The 17,364-nt window shown below is 33.6% G+C and overlaps 4 protein-coding genes across 4 annotated transcripts; all 4 read left to right on the top strand.

Moving 5' to 3' along the window:
- Positions 1-2,206: 2,206 nt before the first annotated feature.
- On the top strand, positions 2,207-3,627 carry LOC125594321 (thionin-like protein 2). The gene is made up of 2 exons (XM_048770581.1): positions 2,207-3,392; positions 3,566-3,627. Exons 1-2 carry the CDS (start codon positions 3,059-3,061, stop codon positions 3,625-3,627), a joined length of 396 nt encoding a protein of 131 aa, XP_048626538.1. The 5' UTR covers positions 2,207-3,058.
- A 1,984-nt stretch (positions 3,628-5,611) lies between these two features.
- On the top strand, positions 5,612-9,208 carry LOC106428892 (phytochrome-associated serine/threonine-protein phosphatase 3). Its single transcript, XM_013869647.3, has 10 exons — positions 5,612-5,912; positions 6,111-6,257; positions 6,349-6,416; positions 6,757-6,814; positions 7,537-7,647; positions 7,737-7,787; positions 7,894-8,037; positions 8,116-8,211; positions 8,318-8,389; positions 8,751-9,208. Exons 1-10 carry the CDS (start codon positions 5,832-5,834, stop codon positions 8,832-8,834), a joined length of 912 nt encoding a protein of 303 aa, XP_013725101.1. The 5' UTR covers positions 5,612-5,831; the 3' UTR covers positions 8,835-9,208.
- A 238-nt stretch (positions 9,209-9,446) lies between these two features.
- LOC106428848 lies at positions 9,447-12,318 on the top strand. The gene is made up of 2 exons (XM_013869595.3): positions 9,447-10,349; positions 11,737-12,318. The coding sequence occupies exons 1-2, from the start codon at positions 9,453-9,455 to the stop codon at positions 12,103-12,105; spliced, it is 1,266 nt and encodes a 421-aa protein (XP_013725049.2). The 5' UTR covers positions 9,447-9,452; the 3' UTR covers positions 12,106-12,318.
- Positions 12,319-13,965: 1,647 nt separating this feature from the next.
- Positions 13,966-16,629, top strand: LOC106428795 (mitochondrial import receptor subunit TOM40-1). The gene is made up of 11 exons (XM_013869548.3): positions 13,966-14,217; positions 14,598-14,679; positions 14,770-14,872; positions 14,952-15,047; positions 15,133-15,183; positions 15,279-15,344; positions 15,674-15,775; positions 15,864-15,932; positions 15,996-16,079; positions 16,168-16,263; positions 16,350-16,629. Exons 1-11 carry the CDS (start codon positions 14,091-14,093, stop codon positions 16,401-16,403), a joined length of 930 nt encoding a protein of 309 aa, XP_013725002.1. The 5' UTR covers positions 13,966-14,090; the 3' UTR covers positions 16,404-16,629.
- The last annotated feature ends 735 nt before the right edge of the window (positions 16,630-17,364 follow it).

Genomic DNA, 17,364 nt, shown 5'->3' with positions numbered 1-17,364 from the left:
GGAAATTTTGATTTTATGATTTTGGCAAAATTTATGATGGGCAATTGTCAATAATAGCACATTTTGAAGTTTATGTCTCAAAAATAGCACTAAAAGGAGAAAGTCACAAAAATGACATTCATTAAAGGGTAAAATATCCCTAATACCCTTGGTTTAAAATTAAATAAACAAACAAAAATTAAAAAAAATTAAAAAAAAATGAAAAATGAAAAAAAGAAATTTTTTTTATAGTTTCAGATTATATTTTTCAGATTCGAAATTTTTATAAATTTTTTTTTTGAAATTTTTTTTTCAAATTTTTTTTTATTTTTTTCAAATTTTCTTTTTATAATTTAAAAATACTTTTTGAAACTGTTTTTAAAATTTTTTATTTTTTATTTTATTATTTATTTTTTATAAAATTTTAAACCCTAATTCCAAAAGGGCAATTGTCAATAATAGCACCTTTGAAGTTTATGTCTCAAAAATAGCACTAGAAGGAGAAAGTCACAAAAATGACATTCATTAAAGGGTAAAATATCCTAATAACCTTGCTTTAAAATTAAATAAACAAACAAAAATAAATAAAAATAAATAAAATAAAAATTAAAAAAATAAAAAAAAAAGAATTTTTTTTTATAGTTTCAGATTATATGTTTTCAGATTCGAAATTTTTATAATTTTTTTTTCGAATTTTTTTTTTTAATTTTTTTTTCAAATTTTCTTTTTATAATTTAAAAATATTTTTTGAAACTGTTTTTAAAATTTTTATTTTTTATTTTAGTATTTTTTTTTATAAAATTTTAAACCCTAATTCCAAAACCCCACCCCTTAACTCTAAACCCTAAGGTTTAGATTAATTAACTCAAGGGGTATAAGTGTATATTTACCTCTTTAATGAAACATATTTTTGTGACTTTGAGCCTTGAGTGCTACTTTGGGAACATAAACTTGGTTTAGTGATATTCTAGTCTTTTTCTCATTCCAAAACCCCACCCCTTAACTCTAAACCCTAAGGTTTGAATTAATTAACTCAAGGGGTATAAGTGTATATTTACCTCTTTAATAAAACCTATTTTTGTGAATTTGAGCCTTGAGTGCTACTTTGGAACAAAAACTTGGTTTAGTGTTATTCTAGTCTTTTTCTCATTTATGATTAATTTGGCTTATTAAAAAGTCAACATATAATAGTTTTATATATATGAAAATTGGGTGTTAACAAATTCATATATATATATATATATATATATTTGTATATGTGAATAATTGGGTTATATTTACTTTATTAAATTTTAGTTATATATATGAAAATAAATTAAATTTGTTGTAGTAAAATTGGTTTAGAAATTTGGTTTGGTTATTTTTGTTTATATATTTGATTTGAGTTTTGTTTGTTATAAATTTTTATTGGTTTGGTTATGGATAACTCATTATCCATTACAATTCAAACCTTTTTTACCCAATCCACTTAGTCCATTTTTACCCAATCCACTTTGTTGTTGCTGTAAGAACGCAAAAGACTTTTATCCGCCAAATACTTTTTTTCGTGTCACTTAACTGAAGAGACTTATTTTGTTTTTTTTTCTTAACCGGACCTCGTGGTCTGGTGGTAAAGGAACTTCGGCTGAGGTACCCGCCATCATGAGTTCGAGCCCCGGTCACAACAGATTTAACATAGTTTCCATTTGGCCTCCAGGACCTTCCTGGCCAGTTCCAGTTGGACACGGTGGGATAGTCGGACTAAGTGAGAGGTCCGGATACCTGGATTATCAAAAACAAAAACAAAAAAACAAAAAAAATCTGATGTTAGGACCAAGTCTAAGTATAGATGATACAATTAATGATGGACATTCACTATATTAACATGGTGTGTAAAGTTGGTTAGGTTTATTTTTTATTTTCATTTAGAGTGCATACTCATCTACATAATTTTATATCCTTAATGATACAACTTGCAGTGTCAGTTGGCCTCAATGGAACTTGTAACATAGTCTTTTATATAGGTTCCAATAATTTGCATTCCAATCACTTTTTACCTCTTTAGTGTAATTTATAGTCTGGTTTTGATGTTCATATATGGGATCCAATACTTTGCATTCCTATAACTTTTACCACTTTGATGTAATTTATTCATCAGTTGCCAATCTCACAATTATTATTGTTTTTTTATATTTCAAGTGGATAACTATATATAATATCTAGTATATCTATTTCAAGAAATTTTTTGTTTGTTGTATTTGATATTTTTATTTTGTTATTAGCAAATCAATAAATAAAACTGCGAACCCGGAACTATATTCAAGCATATAATTTTTTTTCCTCAAAAATTATTCGCAGATAAGTTAGCAACAGTACTATACTGATCTTTAAGAAGCTTTGATGATTTTAGATCTCAAAATTTAAATATATACATTTATTTTTAGCACGCAAGTTACAAGTTTTTAGTTTAAAATTTGCATGGCACAATATGGACAGTATGCACATAAATCTTTATTTATTTTATGAGAGGTTATAAATATAACATAATATAATTTATCTGCACATGGTCCTCGTAGAAACTAGAGGGTTACTATACTATTGTAAACGAGTAAATTTGAATAAGATATAAACTTTGACCATCAAATAAAAGTATTATTCATACACATTAATATATATACATTTTTGAAAGCACTCTCATACATATGCATGAGACGTCAAAACAAGAAAAAGTAGATTTATGTATTTAAGTAGATGATATCTGAAAAGTTTGCACATATATACGTTAATGCAAGTTTTTGCATATCACAAACAACATAATATAATCACCAAACTGGAAACAAATAAAATTTAAATATGTTATTATCATAAAATCTGCTCCATAATATTGCACCTAATATGTAGTAAAATTGTTGACTGTAGAAATGTTAATCATTAAAAAGGATTTTTTTCTCTATAAATATCATTATACAAAAGGTTCCACAATCTCTATATAAACGAACATTAACAACAGAGGCTAACAACATCCACAATCAACAAAAAAATTACCTCAAATTATATAACTAATCATCTCTTCAAACCAAAAAAAAAAAGAGAGAAAAAAATGGGAAGCAAAAGAGTGAACATAATATTCATTTCAATGATGGTAGTGATGGTAACGGGGAACTTTGTGGTTAAGACACAAGCTCAAGACACTCTCTCTTTTAGAACTTGTTATCCAAGTTGTATTGATGGTTGTGCCGTTGAGAAGCAGTTACCAAAATTACTTTTGTGTCCATTCACTTGTCTCCTTACTTGTCTTGCTCCTCCAACATCAAATATTCCTTCTCCTCCTTCTCAAATGTTTTTGGCGAGGGAAATCGATCATATTGATTACTTTTGTAAGCTTGGTTGTGCTACTAATCATTGTGCTTCCCTTTCTTCTCTCAAAAATCCGAGTAAGTTTTTTCTTTCTTTCTATTATATGAAAAGATTTTATTAACTGATAATAATATATAGAAATATACTTAGTATCTTATTTGTTTTCAAAACATAAGATCTACTATATTATGGATTTTAGTTGAAAATTATCTAATTGATGGTTTATTATTGTTGTTTGTGGAATGATCAGATGTAGACAAAGTTGCGGACTGTGTGGATTCATGCTCAGACAAGTGCTCCAACAAGAACTAAAAGCAATAATATATGTTCTTGTTTTGATAAAAAAATCCCATGTCCAAATATCAAAAGATACGAACTACTATTATTAGTATCTTTCATGATTGAAATCCCATGTCCAAATATCACTACAATATTCAATCCAAATAAATACTTATTTCATGATTGAAATTATTTGTGTTACAAGCATATCATTAGTTGAAACGGTCGACCCAAGAAAAACAAAATGGTAGAAGAGAGGATGTTTACTATTATTGTAACAATATTGTATAATTGTAATATATCATCCATAACTGATTTGCTTTGTTTCCTATACGGTAAGCAATAGAATCATATCAATCAAGATAACAATATATATTATTAGCATATGGTATAATATTATATGTTTTGATAAACGAATAAGTATAGTGTAACTTGGATTTATGATTTGATCAAGCAACCAATCTTGGTCTTATATGTAACTCGGTTTTTAATAATTCAAAATACGTATAAAAGTAGACTTTACAGCTTGTAAATACAATAAATTTGATGTGCTACTTGAACTTCCACTTTAGAGGTCACTGTTAAATGTGGTAATTGAATGTTACATACCTAGGTCACCATTTGTTGTATTTGTTCGAAGGTGGCTGATTGGAAAGTTGTGCGTAGTTTCTCATGATAATTTTGATTGATGATAAATCATGTATAATTCATTTGTTAGGCACTCTTTTTTTATGACCTCTGTTTTGTATTGGGAGGATGAGCTGAAGGGAACTACATCTCAGATCGTTGCATAACCAAGTAACTTGTTCTTCTGGGATGATATCAAGATTGTTCTTGTACCAAGTAATTCATGAGTCTGAAAAGCAACCAAAGTATATACTTTGACTTTGGTAATACTTATTGTTTTATAATGTGAGGTTAACATTTCATGATGACGATTAATACTTCTTAAAGAAGAGATTCTTTGATGAGATAAATGTTGAATGTGGTTATTGTTAAAAATTTACGTCTCCATGATGCTTTTGATTTATGTGCTACAATGCTCTGTTTTGATGAGCTCTGGTTTTTATTCTGTAAAGGTCACACAAAGTTTGTAATGTAACGTGAGTTTTGTTTTACAACATGAGTTTTTCCATATTAACATGTTTAGTGTTTACTTTAAAATAATTAATCTATAAACTTAGATGATAATAATAATAATATATAAGGGAATGTGATATTGAATGGTATATCTTATAATTAATCTAGTAAAATATGGGTCTTTAAAGTGTAAGAGTGTGAGAAAGGCTATTGCGGTGATACATTAGCATAATGATAATTTTACTAATAACTTGTTTTTAATACGTTAATTCTTAAATATGCTCATCAAATAATGTTTAATGGATAAATATGTGTTCGAGACCTAGATAAAGACATTAAATATTCATTATTCTGTTCCGAACGTAAATTATTCAAATTTAAAATATTGTTAACTGAATATGAAATGATAGGTTCAAAAGAAATCAGAAAAAATTATAATCTAACGAATTTAAAATACTATTAACAAATCTAATCTGAAAATATATAAAATTTTAATAGCGCTTACAAAGATGAATTCAGAATTTGAGAAACCTGATCCAAGCGTTCATGTGTAGGTGTTGAGATGTCAACCATAAAATATTGAAAAATATTTTATAATAATAAAATGGACACATTTTTGTTTGAAAAATAGCACACAAAATAAATATAAAAAATTTATATAATACCATTAATTAAAAGTTAAAAGAGAATATTCTATAATTTTGATTTATATTTAGTAATTGTAGTATAAATTATTATTTAGGAAGTAGAATTAGCCTAATTTGTCATTTTATCCTTCGATTTTTCTCTATGTATACATGATTTTGTCATAACTTTTGTTTTGCTATATAAGAAATCCGCACAAAAGTATATTGCTATTTTCGTAATTTTAAGAATCATGAGGGATCACAATAATTACCTTTTCTACCATGAGACGCCGTTCAACAGCAATTGCGTTTTGATTAAAAACTCAAAACGGGAAAAGTGTGAATTGCGTTTGAAGCGGCGGAGAGCGATGTGGGGAGATCTTTTTTCTTTTTCTTTTTGTTTCTCGAACCTCTCATTCTCTCTTTCATCTTACGTAACCCTAGCGAAGTCGGAGAATCTCTGCTAGATCTCTCCCGATTCCAATTTTCAAATCGCAGGCGGTGGGATTCTGACTAGATAGGTAGAGAGTAATGGATTTGGATCAATGGATTTCGAAGGTTAAAGACGGTCAGCATCTCTCCGAGGACGAGCTCCAGCTTCTCTGCGAATACGTACGCCCTTCTCCTTCTTCTTGCTTACTTGCTTTATCTGTATCTTGGTGGTAGACGACTTTGAATCTGGTCATTGTATCACTTTGCTTATTAGATTTAGGGCTTTTCCTTCTGTAGTTTCCATGGTTCAATAGACTTTCTCGTTAGTCAGGGATTGATTATAGAGTTGTCAAGATAAGGTGTTTGTGTTGCTTGCAGGTGAAAGAAATTCTGATTGAAGAGTCGAACGTTCAGCCTGTCAACAGTCCAGTCACCGTCTGTGGTGACATCCATGGCCAGTTTCATGATCTCATGAAGCTTTTTCAGACTGGAGGTCATGTTCCCGACACAAATTACATATTTATGGTATCAAGTTTTTCTTTCTAATCCGCTGTGTATCTGGTGTTGACACATTCGAGATGAATTTAATCATGATCTTGCGGTGGGGTTTTCGCAGGGGGACTTTGTGGATAGAGGTTACAACAGCCTTGAAGTCTTCACTATTCTTCTGCTTCTTAAAGCTAGGTACAAGTGTTTCTTAAATGTTCCAGAGACTACCCTATTATGCTGTTTTTTCGTGCGTTTCCTTGTGTTTGATACTAAGTTCTTGATTATTAAGCCATTGGTCGTGACAATTATTGATCTTTTTTGAAAGAGATAGACCCTATAATCAATGTACTCGAAATTGGTTCAGTTAAGGAAGTAACTGCTTCTCAAGCATCTAATTTTCTCTGTTGTTAGATTTTGGAAAGATACAAAGCGATTAGTTTACTTGAAAATGCTAACTAAATGCTATTTTTAAAGTATATCTTCGTTTGGGGCATTAAATTGTTTTTTTTTGTTTCTTTTGTTTTGTGTTGTGTAGACATCCAGCCAATATTACACTTCTGCGTGGAAATCATGAAAGTAGGCAGCTAACGCAGGTATCTAATATTCTCTTCCGCTTTTTCTATTTTTGTTTTTTTGACGCACTTTCTAGGAGGTAAGTAAGTAACTTTGATTAGCTTCTCGCTCTCGTTGTTACAGCAAGTTTTTGAAAAGTTCTGGTTTTGTACATGTGGCAATTCCATGTCAGATGTAGACATGGATATTAGCTAAGATGCATTTTATGTGAATTGAGTAGTAGAAACCTAACTTCAGAAGATGATTTATATAGTGCCAGTCTCCTTTTTAGCATGTTTGGTCTCCTTAGCGCTCTTGATGTATCGTCTTCTCTACATTGCTATATTTCATAGTTGATACATGCACTCCTGGCAAACCTTCATTAAGATTAAGCTTCCGAGCGTATCTCATGGTGCATTAATATGTGTATCCTCGAATCTGCCTAAAATATAATCAGAAGTATTTGTAATGGTGATAAGTCGCAAAGTGGATGAAGTATTGTTATTGTAGATCTTGGATTTTCCTTCGTAACAGAAAACCATTCAATAGATAAATCAAGACATCCACAATAGAAATAAGTGATGCAGGTCTGTTTACGTTTATCTAGCTCTCTGTTTTGTACTGCTTCCAAGTTAATATATATGATTCTGGTTTTATTTTCATATTAAATTTTTAGTAAGGTGTTTGTGCCGTTGGAAAGCATATCTTATTCTGTATGTCGTTTATCGTGTTAAGGTTCTCATCCCAATTTTATGATTTTCAGGTATATGGTTTCTATGACGAATGCCAAAGGAAGTATGGTAACGCCAATGCGTGGCGCTATTGCACAGATGTTTTTGACTATCTTACCTTATCAGCTATTATAGATGGCACAGTAAGTAAATTCTTCAATAACTTGGCGTTGTCGATTAAAGTGCACATGTTTGCTGTATCCTAAAGTTACAAAATACTTTCTTTGTCTAGGTTCTATGTGTTCATGGCGGCCTTTCTCCGGATGTTCGGACAATTGATCAGGTTAAACTCTGCTTTTATTGCTTTTGGCTTTCACCCGTCAAGTGTGTTTGTTGCTTAGCATGTTATTAAGGTCATCTGCTCACTTAGATCTTATTGTGGGCTCTAGATAAGACTGGTAGATCGAAACTGTGAAATTCCCCATGAAGGGCCCTTTTGCGATCTTATGTGGAGCGATCCTGAAGACATTGAAACATGGGCTGTTAGTCCACGTGGAGCTGGTTGGCTTTTCGGATCGAGGGTTACCACTGAGGTATCTTTCCCTTCTTCAATACTGTAAATGATTAACGGATTTCACGTGTCTGATATTTGGTTTTGGCTTCTTGTACAGTTTAACCATATCAACAAGCTTGATCTAGTATGCCGTGCACACCAGCTGGTACAAGAAGGTCTTAAGTACATGTTCCAAGATAAAGGCCTTGTAACGGTGAGTTTACTGCTTCTTATGACTTCAATTTCTTACGCTAGATAATTGGAAATATTACTCTGCTTAATGATGTGTTTTTTTCTTCTTCTGCTTCTTTGGTGTGAAGGTATGGTCTGCGCCTAATTACTGCTACCGCTGTGGGAATGTAGCTTCTATACTGAGTTTCGATGACAACATGGTGAGCCATCTCTTCAAGTCTTTCCTATTGAATAGTCTAGTCTTTTCTAGTCATGCATAGTATCCATACCACCTCCTCTCTCAACAAGAGGGGGTTTCTGTTTACTTCAGTTATATCACATGTTTATTTTCGATATTAAGCTCTCTACCAGAGCAAGCACACACTTTATGATTTGGTATCCGCTTTCTAAAGTAAATTTTTAAGGAGAATTGTAGAAAGAAATTTAGATAAGTAAGCCGTATGCGTTAGAATATCTGCTCTGCTATAGATTCTCTAGGTAATATCTGCGTTATATTATATGGGATCATGATAGTCCATGGTTTAATGAATGAAGTCCGTGGAAATGCTTTGTTTTTAACAGGAAAAATCAGTGAAGTACTTCACAGAGACAGAAGAGAACAATCAAATGAGAGGGCCAAGGACTGGAGTTCCATATTTCCTATGATGATTACGCTTATTATATTTGTACCGCCCTTGCATTGCTGTGATGATGATGATGATGAAGCCATTGCTACCATAGGCAATACGTTCAGTCTCAGAAGGTGTTATTATGTAGATATATAATATTATCTACTAATGGGTTTCATTTACTTCCATTATTTATGTCCTCTACGTGACATTTTTTCCTTGTGAAATTCAAAAAGGTGAACACTTTGGTAATAGTTTGTAGTTGTTTGGAGTCTACTCAGTCATTCTCTCTACTTCTTTGTCTTTGTTTTCCCACAATCTTTTCTTCTGTATTCGCTTACACTGTCTCTACCCTTTTGTTGTTGTTTGTGGAGATGACATTAGTTCTAAAATAATTCCTATTTGAATTCAGATATTGCATACATATATTTTGTTATTAGAAAAACGAAACACTAAGAAGTGGGAAGCTGTTGTGTTTGTTAGTCGATGTTGCGTGCCGGGTCATCGAATAAATCGTTAATTAACAAGTCAAACGGTTACTGTTTAGTCATTCTTTATAGTTTTGTAAATGACTAAAACGCTATTAAAAAGAGGTTGATCACCCTCCTCCATGGTAAGGTATGATAACAAGAAGAGAGTGATATATAGAGAAACAATGAGCTCATCATTATCATCTCCGGTACTTCAACTAGCCCGGCCTTTTCTCCGAGGTGAGCTAGAGAAGATCAACCCTAAACTCCCCTCTTTGATGGCCGTCCTCAAAAGCGTCGGCGCCGGCGAGTGTTGGCACAAACACGGCAACTTTCTTGATCACTTGGTCGACGTCTACAAAATCCTCAAACTGTGGAAAGCTCCTGAACCCGTCTGCCTATGTGGTCTGTTCCACTCTGCTTACTCCAACTCCTACGTCAACTTAGCCATCTTCGATCCCTCCACCGGACGTGACGTCGTCCGTGGACATGTTGGTGAGGCTGCAGAGTCGCTGGTCCATCTCTTCTGCGTTATACCGAGACAAACTCTGATCCACGACGACGTTCTCTTCAAGTACTCCGACCTCGAGCTCGTCGAGCATCTTGAACTCTCTGAGGTTTCGTTGAGGAACGCCAAGGAAAAAGGTGTTTTCGATGGAGAGGAAGTGTGGAGGAAGAAGCTGAACGGTTTGGTGCCTGAGAACGGCGTCGTTGTGAAGCATATCAAGACGGGTGAAGAGATTCTTGTTTCGAGGAGAGTAGTTGGTGTCTTCTTGCTGATAACGATGGCGGATTTTAGCGACCAGTTTTTCGGGTTCCAAGACGAGCTGTTCTGTAACAATGACGGGAGACTCGAGTTTAGAGGCAACAACGTGACGGCGTTATGGCCTGGGAATGGGAAACCTGGGCTGTGGATGAACTCTAGCTCGAGGATGGGTGCGATCTATAGTTTGATAGTGAGAGAAGAAGAGATTTTGATGGAGCAGAGGAAAAGAGGTTATGGTTCTGAGTTTGTGGCGAGGAAGGAGAGAGATGAAGATATTGAGCTTGTGGTGCCTCCAGTCTTCAGCTTCTGCACCAAGGTATATATGATTTAGATCCCAAACTGGTTAGTTATCTGATGCAGAGAGGATATTTAGAATAAATATTTTATTTATTTAGTGTTTTATTTAGAGTTTATTTATTATTAAGATAATTATCTCTAATGTTTTAGGATTTTTATGTTTTCTTATATATATATATAGTGTTTGACGCTATGGTTTTAGGTAGTTTATGAATTTATGATTTGAATTAATAAAAATTGAGAGTTCTCTCTTTATTCTTTGTTTTCGGTAGATCATTGGTGATCTCAACGAATTTAAGAATACATTGATCTTAGGTATTTTTAGACTAAATAAGATCTCTGTGATTATCTTAGTTTTCCGGGTATTCTCAGAATCAACGGATTTCCGGAAGCCTTATAAAACAGAACTAGAAATCCGTTGATTCTGAGAATACCCGGAAAACTAAGATAATCACAGAGATCTTATTTAGTCTAAAAATACCTAAGATCAATGTATTCTTAAATTCGTTGAGATCACCAATGATCTACCGAAAACAAGGAATAAAGAGAGAACTCTCAATTTTTATTAATTCAAATCATAAATTCATAAACTACCTAAAACCATAGCCTCAAACACTATATATATATATAAGAAAACATAAAAATCCTAAAACATTAGAGATAATTATCTTAATAATAAATAAACTCTAAATAAAACACTAAATAAATAAGATATTTATTCTAAATATCCTCTCTGCATCATTAGCTAAACTAGCTCTGTTTCCCTCAGTTCATGTCATGATCATCGTATGCTTCTTTAGTTGATCATAAAAGAAAGGTAGACTCTGCAGAGTTATCAGTTGCTTTCAAAAATTAAATTGAGCTTAATAGTGTCTTCATATACACATATATACAAATGATCATGTATCTAGTTAGGTAAGTGGCTACATGTCTAGATCATTGTGCTGTTCTTCCTTATCTAGTTAGCTAAGTTGGTTGTGTTTTATGTCATAATCATCGTGTTGCTGTGTTTTTAATTTTTATCTTCATTAGTTTAGTAGCTTTCATGAAACTGATCATAAATAAAGAGAAAGAAAGAAAGATGAATAGTACATGCTATCAAGAATGAAAGTGAGTTTAAAAAAAAAAAGTTAGCATCACATATATCCAGGTTATACATGTATTTAATTAGCTAATCATTTTCATGTGTAGATCATGATGTTTTCATTGATTGTATGATACAATTTGTATCTCTCCTTTGGTTAATGTGCTTTCACAAAATGACATTAAAAGTGCCTCTTGGTACATGGTTAGAAACTTGATAATCAAATAAAGAACATAGACTCGAGAGTTTTCATTTGTTACCAAGAAATTAGTTGTCCTTTATAAGAGTTTTATTGATAAGCTGTGCACATGTAATGGAACAGGTACTAGATGCAAAAGAGCAGATAGAAGCAAGGGACATGTACTGGGAAGCTGTGAGCAGCGACGCGAGCAAAGAAGGGTACTTGGAGAGAGCAGAGAAGATGTTGTTGGGGTGTATTGAGAAAAACCCATTTGTGGGAGAGCCACATGTGTTGTTGAGTCAAGTGTATTTGGGAAAGAAGAGATTCGTAGAAGCAGAAAGAGAAGCTGAGAGAGGGCTTGTCCTGCTGTTGCAATGGGGAAGTCCTTGGGACAAGAGGATGTCATGGGAAGGTTGGATTGCTTGGGTTAGAGTTCTTCTCATGAAGTCACATGATCAGTCTTGGCCTGATGTTTCTTGGGGGATCTTGAACTTGGGTCTTGTCCGCTAAGATTACAATTTGTACGTGCTTGCTTATGCTTACCAAAATAAGGTTTAATAAAAAGATTGATGAATCAGTCGATGCATGTAGATCGAATCTTCTTGCCTTGTGGTATATGTCATTGTAACTTCAAGACTTGAATTATAACACCCAAAAATGTAATGGTCTTTCATTAGATAAGACGTTAATTCATGCAATTATGAAGATTGATCACATTTAATACTTCCCACTATGTGCAACACATGTTAAAGTATGGGAATTGGACGATAGAGAACTCCAATGGGAACCTAAATATTCCAAGTTCCAACGCAAGAAACTATACGACAAACTGATTAACACAGACAGTGCCGGTCCGGATTCATCTGACGCCTAAAGCGGACACAAAAATTGTTGTCCCTTACCTCTAATTTTTTTTAAAATATCATCACAACAAGGAAAACTATCATTAAAACTTATTTTTCGAAAAAATGTAGTTCATAAATATCAATATATTATTTATAAAATCAGTTAATCATTCACGAACGATATAATTTTAAAGAATTCAATTTTTGGGAGAAAACATTCCATACAAGCAATTTTTTGTTTGGACAAAAATCATTCGTTATTTTTAAAAAAATCTAATACTTCAAACGTTTTGTAGGTTTTTGTCAACATTCTTTTTAGGTAATCAAAATCCATAAAATGAATTTTCTTCATAAGACTAAAATAGATTTAACAATATTTTCATTTATAAAATTATATTGAATTTTTACTGAATTCCAGAAAACATATCTAACTTCTAATAATGTTATATTTATTCAGATTTCAAGAAATTCTTAAAATAGATTATAAAAAAAGTATGAAAACCAATAAGAAGAAATAGAGAAGAAGGCATATATAGAGGTGGGAAACACAACCATTTCAGTCATCACCAAATGTGAACGTAGCTTTAGAATAAAATACAATTGAAAAGAATTAAAACATAAAACGTAAAGCGTATAATGAATTATTAATTAGGTTCGTGTTTAATATTTATCTTATACATCATATTTAATATAATAAAAGAAACTAATATGATTGAAAAAGGAAGAAACTATTAATTATTTTACAAGTGATGATGTTCCATCAAGTATTCACGTTTTATTTCATAGTCATCATTATCAAGAAGAAAAAAAAAAAGAGGTTGAAGAGCTTTGAACCACCAACGTGAAAGACAGTAGCAACATCTCAAAGCCACTACGCTAAACAGCCTTTTACCTTAGTTTGGCGCCTCTAAAAGACTAATAACTTTTGGCGTCTAAAGCCCTTGTTTTATGAGCTTTAGCCCAGGACCGGCCTTGAACACAGAGTCTAAAAACATCTTCAAAGTAGAGAATGTTCGAGATGTAGAGAAGCAATGTCAGGACACAGGAGTACATATTGGGCTGATTAAGTCCCATAACATTGAAATTCATCGCTGAAGGTGCTTATCCCGCATCCTGGCCAACACGACGATATATGTAAGTTACCAAGGCCGAAACGTCCTGATGTCATCGGTTACAACTTACAACACCACTCGTAACCGATGGTATGTTTGGTTATGCACATATTTGGTTTGCTTAACTAACTGAAGTTACTGAACGACTAAAACTGCAACGTTTATGTAGTACATATACTTTCACATTCTAGAACTAGTAAGTTTGTACTTAACATATAGACCAAAAAAAAAAAGTAGTAAGTTTGTACAGGGCACCAGTAAAATGAAATCACTTGCATGTGTTCTTTATTATTAAACCAGATGAAATTAAATGGTCCGTCCTTAGCCGAATTGAATGAGACCGGGGAATGAACGGTCCAGAACCGGTTTAAGTTTAATAACCGAATTTGGATTAAAAAAGAGAAAACGAAGCTACAAAACCCTTGAAAGGCAACAAAACCCAAAAGAGAGGATCTCGCCCCCAAAATCACAAGAGAAAACCCTTAACACACTTCCTCCTCCTCTCTCTCTCTACTCTCGCCGTTAGGGATTCTCGGCGATGGCGGATCTTTTCCCACCTCTCGTGACGGCTCAAATCGACGACAAGCCTAAAGTCGACGAGAAAGTCGATTACTCGAATCTCCCTTGCCCTGTTCCCTACGATGAACTCCACCGTGAAGCTTACAGTTCAGTACATCATTATCTACTTCTTCTCGATCTAGAATTTTTTTCTTCTTCTTTTTTAAAATATCTCAATCCGTGTGGGTGATCTGATCTGTGTTGTTTGGAATGACTCAATCTAGAAGATGAGTGTTGCTTTAGTGCATTGGATCGAGTTAGGTTAATGACACTTTTGTTAATGATTCTTAAATAATTAAAAATGAGATTGTAGCTGCATAATGTTTGTGAAACTGTTTCATTCAGCTCTTTCAAAGTGTTTGTTTGTTGTCAAATCTTATTCACATGATCCTGAATGGCTCCTCGTAATGGTTACTTCCTGTGTTGTGAAGCATTTAAGTTTAGCTTTCCCGTTGTTTTGTAACTGTGGTTTCATTACTCTTTGCAGTTTCTTTAAAGACAGAGAATTTTGAGGGTTTTCGCTTCGACTTTACCAAGGGGCTGAATCAAAAGTTTGCTCTCTGCCACAGGTAGAAAGATTGTGTTTTTACAGTTATTGGTGAAAAAATTTCTTTTTTTCGTTTCTCTCGTTAAGCTTTGTAACGAATTTTTTTAAACAGTGTAATGATGGGGCCAATGGAAGTTCCTTCTCAGTCACCTGACACTACCATCAAAATTCCAACTGCCCACTATGAGTTTGGTGCCAATTATGCTGACCCAAAGGTATGCTAGTCGTTTTGTTCTGTATACTTGTGGCTATCAAGAAGATATGGAAAAAAAATGACAAAATAAAGATATGCAGCTGATGCTTGTTGGAAGGGTTATGACTGATGGTAGAACTAGTGCAAGAGTGAGAGCTGATTTAACTGATAAGTTGATGATGAAGGCGAATGCTCAGGTAAGTGAGAATTTGTTTGTTCTATGGTGTACATTCATTCTCTGAAAATCTTGTATGTAACATCTTTGTTTACACTCTTTTCCAGATAACAAATGAGCCTCATATGTCGAGTGCAATGTTTCACTTTGATTACATGGTGAGGAATTTCCCCAGCTTTTCATTCATCCTTGTGATAGCACCTTTGCTAGCTTTTGGTTCGTCTGAAGTTTTTCTTGTCTCATGTTTGTGTAGGGATCAGACTACAGAGCCCAACTTCAATTTGGGAACAGTGCTCTAATTGGAGCTAACTATATTCAGGTAAAGTGGACTATTGTTCCTTAGCAACAGCTGCATTTTTTTTGTAAATCTTTCTGCGCAAAGTCATATAGTTAAGGAAAGGGCTAGCCATATTTGAATTTATTCATCTAGCTGTAAAGCTGTGATGAGATATGAACCAACATGTTGTGGTCATAACTCATGGTTAGTTTTATGGCGATAAGAAAAGTTAATATTTCATCTGTTATCAGTCTTTAGAGTTTAGATCTGTGATATTAAAACTTTTTGGTACGGTGCATGTGAGAGATGTTGCTTGTTTTTGTTTAGTGTTTCAGTGTACTCAATTGTATTTTTCATGAAATATTGGACAGAGTGTGACACCACGTCTATCATTGGGTGGGGAAGTTTTCTGGGCTGGTGGGCCTCGGAAGTCGGGTATAGGTTACGCTGCAAGATACGAAACTGATAAGATGGTAATTCCTCTTCTCATTCGTTTCAACAACAACAATACTCTAACCGTTTGTGTCCTTATCATACTAAGAACGTTTTCTTTACCAACAGGTCGCCTCTGGGCAAGTTGCAAGCACTGGTCTTCTTCTTATGAACTATGTTCAGAAGGTTTCCGACAAGGTAAAACATCTTATAACCCTACAGAGATAGAGATAAAACATGACACCTTCTTCTCATGATCAGGTCTCACTTGCAACTGATTTCATGTACAACGTTTTTTCAAGAGAAGCTGTAGCGAGTGTAGGGTATGACTACATGCTCAGACAGGTAAAGTCGCCAATTTTTTTTTCTGGAATGTAATGGAGTTGAAAAACAAGGTATAGATTGCTTGATAATCTCTGTGTGTTTGTATCAGGCTCGTGTCCGGGGAAAGATAGATTCAAACGGTATAGCATCCGCTCTTCTGGAAGAACGATTGAGTATGGGACTCAATTTTCTTATATCTGCAGAGGTACACAGTTGTCCTTGTTCTTTGCACTGAGATTGAATGGAAAGATTCTCATTTCCTAACTGTTGATTGGTTTCTGTTTAACCCAGCTTGACCATAAGAAGAAGGACTACAAGTTCGGATTCGGTTTAACAGTCGGCTAAAAAGCATATTGAGGCACGCAATAAAGCCCTGACAGCGCAGATTGCAGCAGCTGTTGTGCGGGGGATTCGGTTCAATTTTCATTTTATTCTCTCCCTTCAAGATTTCAGTTTAGGCTTTTTTTCGTTGGGAAGTTGAACAAAAAAAAAACAAAGGGGAATGTTGTGATGTTTATTTGCGGTTTAGGTTTTCTCTCCGAGAATATTCAATCAAAGGAGTTTTTACTTTCTTGCCTGAGGTCTCGTATACTACTACCGAGAGCTCTATTCATTTCCTTTCTATTAAATAAAATCAGTTAGATATAGTAAAAATGGCCTTGTGAAGTTTCACCTAGCAAATGATTGAGAACCTATCAAATTGTAAACAAAAAGTATGTTTAATGGTTTACTAAAGGAAGAAAATTAAATATGATTCAAACAATTTGGTAATCACAATTAAATGTTTTGCTGATGGAACCCAAAGACTTAAGAAACAAGTTACGTCAATTTTCTTTTTTTCATATCATTCTCCTCACAAGGAGCCTTTTAAATACAAACTAAAAGTACTAGTGGATAGATCCACAATCCTATAAACTAGGAAACATAATTGCATAACTAAATAAATAAAGATATGGAGATCAAGCTCCTACACTTACGGAAACGTGAAACAACAATAAGGAAATTAGGAAACGCCTTCTATCTTCTTAACCAAGTCTGGTTTGATTTGGTTATCTTGATTGAACCATTTGGTTCGCATCAATAAAATGAACCTTGTCGTCAAGGTTCTTATGAAAGCTTGTTTATCTTTCCACGTTGCTTCAGTTGGTGAAAGTCCTTGCCGATATATCCATGCAAACGCTTGACTTGTAGACTTAATTTCTTGTTGTTGCTTCCTCCTCTTTGTTTGCAATTTTTTCTTCCTTTTCTTTTTTGGTGAGATCTTCTTTCTCTTCCTCTTGGGTATGTGTCGTCTTTTGCTCCAGAA

This window comes from Brassica napus, assembly GCF_020379485.1.
Source record: "Brassica napus cultivar Da-Ae chromosome A5 unlocalized genomic scaffold, Da-Ae chrA05_Random_43, whole genome shotgun sequence".
In the NCBI taxonomy this organism is placed as follows: domain Eukaryota; kingdom Viridiplantae; phylum Streptophyta; class Magnoliopsida; order Brassicales; family Brassicaceae; genus Brassica; species Brassica napus.
This window is presented reverse-complemented; position numbering and strand designations above follow the sequence as displayed.